General features: G+C 38.7%; 1 protein-coding gene across 10 annotated transcripts in view; it reads left to right on the top strand.

The window, feature by feature from the left end:
• Positions 1–11,792, top strand: part of NPRL3 (NPR3 like, GATOR1 complex subunit) — a 124,546-nt gene that overhangs the window by 76,819 nt on the left and 35,935 nt on the right. For all 10 annotated transcript variants that reach the window (XM_074196978.1, XM_074196979.1, XM_074196975.1 and 7 more), the window contains one exon: positions 1,518–1,674. In XM_074196978.1, the coding sequence (XP_074053079.1) occupies positions 1,518–1,674 (157 nt within the window). The remainder of the gene's footprint in view (positions 1–1,517; positions 1,675–11,792) is intronic.

Raw genomic sequence — 11,792 nt, 5'->3', positions numbered from 1 at the left:
TTGTCCCTGATCATTACACTGAGGAAAGTCCATCAAGGTTGATCATCATCCTATGTTGTTAGCGTATCTATGTTCTTCTGATTCTGCTCATCTCACTCAGCATCAATTCATGCAAGTCTTTCCAGGCTTTTCTGAAGTTCTGTCCCTCATGATATCTTATAGAACAATAGTGTTCTATCACATTCATATACCATGATTTATTCACTCATTCTTCAGTTGATGGGCATCCCTTCAATTTCCAATTCTTTGCCACTACAAAAAGAAGTGCTATGAATAATTTTTGTACTTGTGGAATTTTCTTCCTTTTTTTATGATTTCTTTGGGATATAGATCCAGTAGTGGATCACAAGGAATGCACATTTTTATTGCCCTTTGTGACCATTTGTTTTACCCCAGGAAGGCTAGGTTTCAGGGGAATGAGCTGCAGCCCAGGGTTAAATTGGGCAGTTTATTTTTAATTGCCTGCTCAAGGCCTTTCTTGTTTCAGATTGACTTCTTCACCAAATTTACAAATGTCCATCCAAAGAATAAGTTATAAAAATATATGTACTTCTTTTGGTTCCTCAGAGAACCAGGAAGACATTGTGGCACCTTGAAAAGGTCACTTGCCTTGTGCTGCTTCTCATATTTACCATCTCTGGGACTTTGGACAGGTCATTTCAGCCTTCTGGGCCACTTCACCTGTAAAATGGGTGTAATAATTCTTGTGAGAAAAGTTCTTTGTTAACAGTGAACTTTTACAGAAATGTACATTATTCTTCTTCTTTCCTTAATAAAGTTCACTTGCTCCTAAAGGCCTCTTCATTTTAGACCTGAGTTTGATTCTTGTTTTTCACACAGAAAGCTTTCCATTTGTAAAGCTTACATTTCAAAAGTTTTCAAAGCACTTTCCTCATAACATACAGTTAGTTATCCTCATTTCATAGAACTCAAAACCAGGGCTTTTGATTTTAAGTCTAGAATCTCTCCCCAAAATGTACGGAAGAATTGTATTCTCCAATAGTATTTCTAGTTGATTTTAGAAGCACTCATCACATTTCTTATCTTCTCTTTGACATTTTCCTGACATGATCTGATTTAATTACCCCTGCTGGTTCCCTTAAGTTACTTAATACCTCTCAGCATTTGCAGTCTGGACTTAGCATTGTACATTAGGGCATCTATGTCAAACACAGGTCCATAGCACTACCATGTACAGCCCAAACCAGAAATCTTTAATAAAATAAATAAAAATACAGTAAAACATTTTAAAACTTAAGTCAATATACAGCCCACAGGGATCCTTATGTCTAGATTAGTGGCTCTGTTTCTATTTAAGTTTGACACCAACACAATAGGATACAGGCAATGAGGCTGCCAAGTCCAGATTTGCTTTCATGGCCCCCTTGAGTCCTTTTGTAGTCCTCTATATAGTTTGTGGAGGAAGTGCACTGATGCAGACCTTGCCCCATTGCTACTCATTACCTTGTCTCTTATTGGAATGATTTCAGTTAACATGTGGGTTTCTCCTCTGACAGACCTTACCATGCCTTACTGCTACTCAATGATGAGAAGTCCCTACTTAATGAACTCCCATTAGACTGTTCCCCAGCCCTTGTGAGAGTGATTAAAACCACCTCTGCTGTGAAGAATCTGCAGCAGCTTGCTCAGGATGCCGATCTAGCATTGCTACAGGTATGTGTGAAAAAAGGCAATATCCATTGAATGACTGTGACTGGTGGAAGCCACAATATCATTAAGAGTGGGAGCAAGAAGATAGCAAGGAAGAAGGGCAAGGAACTTAAACTATAGTGAGAGATCAGAGGAAAGGAGGACCATATGCCATATCACAAAATGATCATTTCTATACATTGTCTGTGGATAAACGAGAATATCTCTTCATAGTGAAAGACAAAAGTCAAAAACATTGAGCTGGATGGGAATTGGGGAGCTGTATTTTCTTCCAGCATGTCCCCTTAACTTTTCCTAGCCCTTTAGTAAGATATTCTCTTATAAAATCTAAAAAAATACATTCATAACCGTCACATTAGTTTCAAATGATTTGAAACAGAATTCCAGCTCAATTAGTTAGAAATACCTAACACTTAAGCAGTTGTTATAGCTTGGCAAACATCAGTTTCTAGTTTCTTAGATGTTCTCTTACCTGTCCTGGTACTCTTTGTTTTCTTGTTATGTATATATTTTCATGGAGCCAATAGGTGAACATACTGGATACTGCTGGGTCTAGAATCAGGAAGACTCATCTTCCTGAGTTCAGATGTGGTCTTGCATACTTTCGAGCTATGTGACCCTGGGGAAATCACTTAACACTGTTTGCCTCAGTTTCTTATTCTGTAAAATGAGCTAGAGAAGAAATGGCAAAGCTCTCCAGTATCTTTGTCAAGAAAAACACCAAATGGAGTCACAAAGACTCAGACATAACTGAAAAACAACTAAACAGCATATTTGTTCATAATTTAGTAAAATAAGATAGAACAGGGGCGGCTAGGTGGTGCAGTGGATAAAGCACCAGCCCTGGAGTCAGGAGTACCTGGGTTCAAATCCGGTCTCAGACACCTAATAATTACCTAGCTGTGTGGCCTTGGGCAAGCCACTTAACACCATTTGCCTTGCAAAAAAAAAAAAAAACCTAAAAAAAATAAGATAGAACATTAAAAGTTAAGCATTGTACCATTGAAGTAGCACCTAAATAGGATGTTTCTTCTTTCATATTCATTTTTCCCTTGGAAACCACTTATCATTTTGTACTGGGAGAATGTAAAATGTGAAATGATTTAGAATAATATTATTTGGTATTAGATTAGGAGAGAGATTTGAAGATTTAAAAACCCTGATAAATTGTTCCTCTGTCCTTGTGAGAGTGAGTAAGACCACCTTTGCTGTGAAGAATTTGCAGCTGCTCACTCTGAATTACTAAGGTCTGTATGAGTGAAGCAATATCCACTGAAAAGTCTCCATTAATTAGTTTTAAAACTTCACAATATCTCATTTCAACTGAGGGATGAGGAATGCTAGGCTCTTCTCCTGGGAACATTTTATTACAGTCCTTTTGACCAATTTTTAAAATTAAAGATGCTTCTACCACTTGCCTTTGAGCCTACTCTTCTGAAAAGTTCTGTTAGCAGATTTTTCCAAAGTTTTCCTTGGCTGCTGTTTCCTGTTTCTCCTCACATTAGTCAGACACTCTTAGACCACCCTGAGAAATCTTTTTCCCAGCTGGGCTTTTATATATATGAGACAGATGCACTTATTTATTTTTTTTGGACGGTTCTCTTAGAATTCTAGAATGTCAAGGCTGGAAGGGATCTTTGAGATCATTAGTCCAATTCCCTTTTATCAATGAAGAATTCAAAGCCCAGAAAAGGGAAACAAAGCGCCCAACATCACACAGCTAGTTTAGAGGAGAACTGGAACAACATCCTCAGTTTCCACACTCTGAGGCTCCTGCTGTTTACAGTTCGCACAAAGCAGCAGGCTGGTGCAAAGCAACAGGCTGGCCTGAAGCAGGACTGGAGTCAGGAGGACCCAAGCTCCAATCCTGTGTCAGACCCTGAACAGGTCATTTCACCTCAATTTGCCTCAGCTTCCCCAATTGTGAAATGAGGATATTAGCAGCCCCTACCTCAGGGTTGTGAGAATCAAATCAAATTTGTAAAAAGCCTAGATCAGTGCTTGAGATGTAGTGGGTGCTATGGAAATGCTTATTTGCTTAGTTTTCTCATCTGAAAAATTGGGGTAATAAAAGCATCTACCTCCCAGGATTATTATAAGGATTAAATATTTGTAATGCTTTATAAACTTTAAAGCACTATGTCAGTGCTAGCTATTATTATTGTACTATATTCATCTGATCTTATCAGTGAACCTTCCTGATCTGTTACTATCTTAGTTCCATAATGTTAATGACTACTACTGTTAGCTACTGTTAGCTACTGTTAATGACTACTACTACCTTGTTGTTGTAGAATTAACATTCTCCTCTTGTACGATGTATTTTTTATTGGATATTTTCATAATGTGTATTTTTTATTTCTGCAGGAGGGGCCACATAGTAATTAGTTGTGTTTTTGACAAACCTGATATAAATAAATCCTTTCTTCTACTTATATTAGAGAAGCTTCATCTTCCTGTTTAGATTGATCTGCAGTGACCATAGATTGATCTACAGTGACTGTGGCTCCTAACACTTAGCTTCAGAACTTTATTTAATACCTTTCAGTTAAACAGTTAGCAATTCCTAATAGAATTTGAGCAGTCTAGGAAATGCCTGTTTCAAGACATGCTCTAGTAAATCCATTTGAATCACCAGTAAGCACTCCCAGTGAATCTGTTGGGGGTGTAAAATGTTTTCTATTAGCCTTTTAAAAAATGGGGGGGGGGGGCAGCTAGATGGCACAATGGGTAGAGCACTAACCCTGGAGTCAGGAGGATCTGAGTTCAAATCTTCCCTCAGACACTTAATAATTACCTAGCTGTATGACCTTGGGCAAGTCATTTAACCCCACTGCCTTGAAAAAAAACAAAAAAAGTGGGGTAGGGGCAGCGAGGTGGCACAGTGGATAGAGTACTGGCCCTGGAGTCAGGAGGACCTGAGTTCAAATCCAGCCTCAGACACTTAATAATTTCCTAGCTGTGTGACTTTGGGCAAATCAGTTTAACCCCATTGCCCTGCTAAAAAATTTTTTTAAAAATGGGGTAATGTGTTTGATGTTCTGTAAACATCAGATCATTTCAGAAATTTTATGAATTTTTATAACTTTTGTTTAGTACTCTAAGAAAGGCTGGAAGGGGTCAAAGCAGTATCCTCCTGTTTGATCACCTGGAGCAGGAAGTTGCACCTGAACTAGCAATATCCCAGTTTTTCAGTGGCCAGCTTGTCCATGCTTTTATCATACACACTGGCAAAAAGGGTTAATTAATGTTTGGAAAGATATAAAAGTAACTTTATATATTTGACCTCTTCCTGGAGGGGAAAAGGACTAGTCTGCTTTTTAGGAGATGACCAGTGGTATGGCATTGTAGAAAGAGTCCTGGAGGTAGAATTTGTTTTCTGGACAGAATGGTATGATGGAAAGAACAATGAACTTGCAGGCAAGAGGGGTCTGGAGCCAGCCATTGCTTCTGACCCAAATGGGGTATAACCATGGTCATGCCATTTAATCTTTTGGCCTCAGTTTTTTCATCTGAGGAATATAACTGGTTTTATAATGTGACCGTGTGGACAACAATATTTCTGAGCCTTCATTTCTTCTTTTGTAAAATGGGGTGTAATAAACTTTGTAAGTACCCCCAGGAATGTAAGTCATTTGCCAGGCTGGATGAAGTAATGCTGTCCTGGGCTTGGAAGTTGGCAGCCATTATATTTAAGGCATTTCATTCCACCTCATAGTGCTTTCGAGTTAAAAACACACACAAAAAAAGAACTTACTTAAAGATGAATATGAAAAAAGAAGGAAAATGTCTTGGAAAATTTAATTTTCCCTGAGAAGGGGTTCTGTGATTGCCAAATAGCACTTTAAAACTCAGAGTAATTATTTCTTAAGTTTTTCTCTCAGATTTTTATTTTTTAGGTTTTGTTTTTGTTTTTTGCAAGGCAATGGGGTAAAGTGGCTTGCCCAAGGTCACACAGCTAGGCAATTATTAAGTGTCTGAGGCCGGATTTGAACTCAGGTACTCCTGACTCCATGACCGGTGCTCTATCCACTGCACCACCCAGTAGCCCCTTCAGATTTTTATTTTTTGAAATAGCTATCACTTTGTTCAGAATCAAAGAATTTCAGAATTAGAATGGAGTTCAGAGATTAAATGAGAAATAGAATACCCAGGTTGGGTTTTACTTTTTGAAATTTCAGCAAATGGTTCTTTGTAATATGCTGAACATGTAAAAGAAAATCTCAGACATTTAATAATAAATAAAAACCATTTAAGGCAGGGGAGAGCCAAGATGGTAACAGGAGAAGATCCTCTCTTAGGTGCTCTCTCTCTGATATTTCCAAACTTATAAAATAAGAACTCTAACTAAATTTTCAAGAGACAGGACCTACAGAGGGGATCCAGTGAGGCAGTTCTCCAGCCCAAGGTAACCTGGAAAATAGCAGAAAGGCTTCACTCCATAGGGTTGAAGGGGCAGCCTGCCAGAGTTGAAGAAACTTCAGCCTCCCAGAGGTGGTCCCAGGGCGCTAGGAGCCAGGGCTTACTGCAGCAGGGGCAGTTTCCTGACCTACACCTCCGGGAGCATCAGGAATAACTTGGAAGATCAGCTGGGGGCCCTCTGCCAGAGTGAGCACTGAAGCCCAGACCTCAGGCACTCAGTGAGCAGCGTGGCCACAGCAGCCCAGATCCAGGAACCAGAAGCAGGTGGAGCTGGTAACAGGCGTAAGCAGGAGCCCCCAGGCAACTAAACCCTGAGTGCTGAGCATACCAAGGGTAGGGGAGTGAAGAGAGACTTCCGAGATCTGTCCTCTCTACCTGGAACAGGACTCTGGGGCTCTGACCACATTCAGATCCTGATCACAGTCTAGAACCCCCATAGAACAGCAGGGCCCCCCCACCTCAGCCCCATGGCACAGGGGTGCTATGATCATTCACAGACCAGGAGAGAAGACAGAGCTTCACACATGGAGATCCTTGTGTGGGGGGGGTGTCCCAATAATACTCAAAAGCTCAGGAAGCACCCCAAAATCAGGCACAGGTCAGGGAAATGAGTAAACAGAGAAAAAGGGGAACATCATTGAGAAATACATTGTCTATGATCCCAAGATGGATCAAAATATTCAGTCTGAAGATGAGGAAGTACAAGCTTCTGCATCTAAAGACTCCAAGAAAAATGGAAATTGGGCTCAGGCTATGACAGAGCTCAAAAAAATTTTGAAAATCAAGTGAGGGAGATAGAAGAAAAATTGGGAAAAGAAATGAGAGAGATGCAGGAAAAAACATGAAAAAGAAGTCAGCAGCTTAGTCAAGGAGATCCAAAAGAATGCTGAAGAAAATAACATGTTAAAAACCAGCATAGGTCAAATGGATAAAACAGTTCAAAAAGTTATTGAGGAGAAGAATGATTTAGAAAGCAGAATTGGCCAGATGGAAAAAGAAATAAGAAAGCTCTCTGAGGAAAACAAATCCTTCAGATGTAGAATGGAACTGAGGGAAGCTGCTGACTTTACAAGAAATCAAGACACAATACTTTGAAACCAAAAGAATGAAAAATTAGAAGAAAATGTGAAGCATCTCATTGAAAAAAACTGATCTGGAAAACAGATTCAGGAAAGATAATTTAAAAATTATTGGGATACCTGAAAGTCATGATCAGGAAAAGAGCTTTGACATCATTTTTAAAGAACTCCTACAAGAAAATTGCCCAGATATCCTAGAAGCAGAGGGCAAAATAGAAATTGAGAGAATCCACCAATCTCCCCCAAAAAAGACATCCAAAAAAAAAACAACCCAGGAATATAATAGCCAAGTTCCATAACTCCCAAGTCAAAGAGAAAATATTACAAGCAGCCAGAAGGACACAATTCAAATATCTTGGAGTTGCAGTCAGGATCATACAGGACTTAGCAAAAACTACATTAAAGACTCATAAGGGCTTGGAATATAATATTCTGAAAGGCAAAAGAGCTTGGAATGCAACCAAGCAAAACTGAACATCCTCTTCCAGGGAAAAAGATGGACTTTCAATGAACCAGGGGAATTTCAAATGTTCCTGTTGAAGTGGCCAGTGCTGAACAGAAAGTTTGATTTTCAAATACAGGACTCAGGTGAAGCATAGAGAGTGGAGGAGAAAGGTAAAATATGAGGGACTTAATGGTGATGAACTACATGTATTCCTGCATAGAAAAATGATACTGATAATACTCTTAAGAAACTTCTCATTTAATAGAGCAGGTAGAAGGAGCTTTTATAGATGAAGCACAGGAGAGAGCTGAATTTGAAGATATAATATATTGGAAAAATGGAGTCAGTGGCTAAAAGGGAAATATAATGTAAGAGAAAGGAGAGGTGGAATAGGCTAAGATATTTCATATAATAAGATTTTTTTTATTACAATAAGCTATTGCAATGATATAGAAGGGGGGAAGGCGAGGGGAATGAGGGAACCTTCATTCTCATCAGAAGTGGCTAGGAGAGGAAACAGCATATATATACTCAATGGGGTATAGACATCTAGAGTAAGAAGGAGAGAAGGGGGATGGGAGGAGAAGGGGGGGATGTGAGTGATGGAGAAGAGGATGGATCATGGCGGGAGAGTGGTCAGATATAACACATTTTCTTTTTTACTTCTTGCAAGGGCCTGAGATTGGATGGCCTGTCCAGGACCACAGGGCCAGGTGGTTGCTGGACCTAAGGGGTGGTATGTGGACTCAGGACCTCTTGACCCCAGGGCTGGTGATCTGTCTCCTGCATCACTCAGCTACCCTTATCATTATTGGGGGGGGGCTTGCCCAGGGTCACACAGCTGGGTGATTGTTGGGTGTCTGGGGCTGGATTTGGGCTCAAGTGCACCTGGCTCCAGGGCCAGTGCTCTGTCCATTGCGCCACCTGACTGCCCCTATTATTATTATTATTATTATTATTATTATTATTATTATTATTATTATTATTATTGTTATTATTATTAAGTTTAATTTTTTTCTCTCCTTTACTTTATTGCTCATGAGGGTCTATATTTTTGGGGGGGAGGGGATATTATTTTTATTCTTAAACAATATTTTAGTAATATATAAAAAACATCATCTGTACAAAAATAAAATAAAGTAAAAAAAAACAAAAAAATTTAAGAAAGTCATGCTAATGGGGCAGCTAGGTGGTGCAGTGGATAAAGCACCAGCCCTGGAGTCAGGAATATCTGAGTTCAAATCCGGACTCAGACACTAAATCATTGCCTATGTGTGACCTTGGGCAAGTCACTTAATCCCATTGCCTTAAATAAATAAAAATTTGTTTAAAAAGTGCGAAAAGGACCAGACGATGCATATCAAGTACAACTATCTGAGTTAAAGGGAACCCAAATATTCATCTTGCCTTCACTGAGTGTTTCCAGTGATGGAGAACTCAATTCCTAGTGAGGCAGCCTATTCAATTTCTGGATAGGTATAATTATTAGAAAGTTATTCCTTAAGATGAGCCCAAATCTGCCTCCTTGTATCTTCACATCATTACTCTTGATTCCATCCTCAGGGGCTAATCAGACTCAGTTTAATTTCTCATATGGTAGTTCTTCAAAATCTGAAATCTAGTTTTATGTCTTCTCTATCTTTTCATTCTCATTCCTGAACACCTCCAATGCTTTAGGAGTCATTTTTTCCAGAGTTAGTTGGGCTTGTATGTAGCCTAGGTGTTGGACTACCTAAAGTAAATAGAGACAACATAGAAGATTAAGGTAGCAGACTGATTAATGATTTCACCACTGATATCACCATAATTATCATCCCTCACTTGTGTCCAGAACCCTATAGTCTGGCTTTCACAAAAATTGAGTGAGGCAAGAAAAACAGTAGCTATTATCTCTATGATTCAGAGGTGATTTGCTGAGGGTTACACAGCTATTATGTTTTGCAACCAGCTCTAGAACCTAAGAAAGTCAGGAGAGTAAGAGTTTTCCCATTGGGCAATTTGGGTGCTGCCTTATCTCATAGAAAGAGAACTCTCTCTATGACTCTAAAAATGGAAAATGTTTTTAAAAACAAGTAGGCAAGTACAAGGTGGCATGTGAAGAGAAATGTGTAGAATCTCCAGGGCAGGAAGGGGAAGGGAAACCTAGATTATTGACAGTTCCAGAAAATCCTTTAGTTTAATTGAAGGCAAAAAGATTCCTCTATTGTACAACCAGTAGAACTGATATGTTTGCATTTTCCCTTCTTTCTATCATAGTCATTGATAAGAAATTCCCCACTCCTGTTTATTTAGCAGAATTGGTCATTCCATCCATCCATCTATTCATTCATCAAAAATTTGATTAGGGGTCCTCTATTTGCATACTATACTGGGTTTGGGGGTAAATACAAAAATGTATGCAACAATATGACCCCTCCCCTCATAATGCTTAATGGATTGATATACAGTTGATAGATACACAGTTCAGTACAAGTATAATGTGACAAGGTCATAAGATGTGTTCAAATAAAGTGTTATGGAGATTCAGAGAATCACTTCTAGTTAGATTCATGAAGACTTTGTTGAGAAGATATTTGAGCAGGACAGAATTTTGATAGTTAAAGATAGGATGAAAGGACAGTGTAGAGGAGATAGGGATGGGGGAGGGGAGGTGACAAAAGGTGAAGAGTAGAGAAACCATAAGAGATTGTGATTACTTCAATTTGTCTGAAACAAAATTTATTTAGGAATTTAGAGATAATGGAGGAAAGGTAGGGTGGGACAAAGTTATGGAGGGCTTTGTATATTAGTGGTTTTGACTTTATCTCATATGTAAGGGAGAGCCGTGAAAGGATCTTGAGCCAGAGAGACATAACAAGAGTTAAATTTAACCCTGTTTGAAAGATAGGTTGAACCTGATTATATGTGAGAATGGTGGTGCCATTTTGAAGAAATAGAGAATCTGGAAAAAACCTGTTTGAGAAAGAGAGTTTTGTAAAGAAGAGGAGACCAAATGAATGTCTCTTGTAGGAAATAAATGTGCTTTCAACCACGCTCTATCCTTTTTGTCCTCAAATCTCACCCCTTTCCCACATGTGCATTCTTATATGGACCTTTACAACTAGAGGGCAGTCACTGACTTCTCTCAGCTGAAATTTCTCAGAAAAGTTTGCTCTGTTACTTCCTTGGAATTAGTGGAGGCCAGAGAGCTTTTTCATTTTATTTGAGATTCATAGAGATTAAGGAAATTACATGAATCTTTTTGGTTAAGGAGAAAACTAAAATCTGGTCACCAAGAATTTATAAAATGCCTCCTTGGGAAAAGGCTCATGACCTGTCTAGTACAGTGTAATGTCCAGTCTCTGGGCCATCCTGGGATAGTTTAGTTAGGAGTTCTTTATCTTTTTGTATGCTGTGAACCCCTCTGGCAGTCTGTGAGCCTTTTTCTCAGAATTACTTTTTCAAATGCATAAAACAAAATACATAGAATTACAAAGAAACCAAAGGCTATTGAAAATAATAGAGCTTTAAGGCAGCTAGGTGGTACAGTGGATAGAGCACTGGCCCTGGAGTCAGGAATACCTGAGTCCAAATTTGGCCCCAGACACTTAATAATTACCTAGCTGTGTGGCCTTGGGCAAGCCACTTAATCCCATTTGCCTTGCAAAAGCCTAAAAAAAAAAATTAAAAAAATAAAGCTTTAATTTTTTTCCCACCCAAGTTCAGAGACCACCTGAATTCTATTCAAGGACTTAGGTTAATATAGTTTTTATATCTGGTTTATATAGTTAAAGATGTACCCTACCTTACCTAGACTCCCTTAAGTTATTATTGGTCTGTTAGCCATGGTTTTAATTAATTCTTTCCAGCTTTTATTATCCAGGAGGGCAAAGACCAAGTCTTATTCATCTTTGTTTCTCCTTTATCACTTGGACTCATCTTTGTATATAATAACTGTAAAATATATGTTTATTAAATAAATTATAGTATAGCATTGTACTGGACTCACAGTAAATGGTCAGATAATTGATTGGGCATTTTCAGCTTTAGAAACAAATCATTTATCTTTTAATGGGAATGTGTCTATATGTGTCTATATATGTGTGTGTATACACACAAACATTTATAAGAATTTGTCTGCCTGTATACTTGAGGATATAGGGTTGTTGTATGTGTATTTGAATATGTTTATCTGC

Source organism: Macrotis lagotis, chromosome 8, assembly GCF_037893015.1.
Source record: "Macrotis lagotis isolate mMagLag1 chromosome 8, bilby.v1.9.chrom.fasta, whole genome shotgun sequence".
In the NCBI taxonomy this organism is placed as follows: Eukaryota; Metazoa; Chordata; class Mammalia; order Peramelemorphia; family Peramelidae; genus Macrotis; species Macrotis lagotis.
This window is presented reverse-complemented; position numbering and strand designations above follow the sequence as displayed.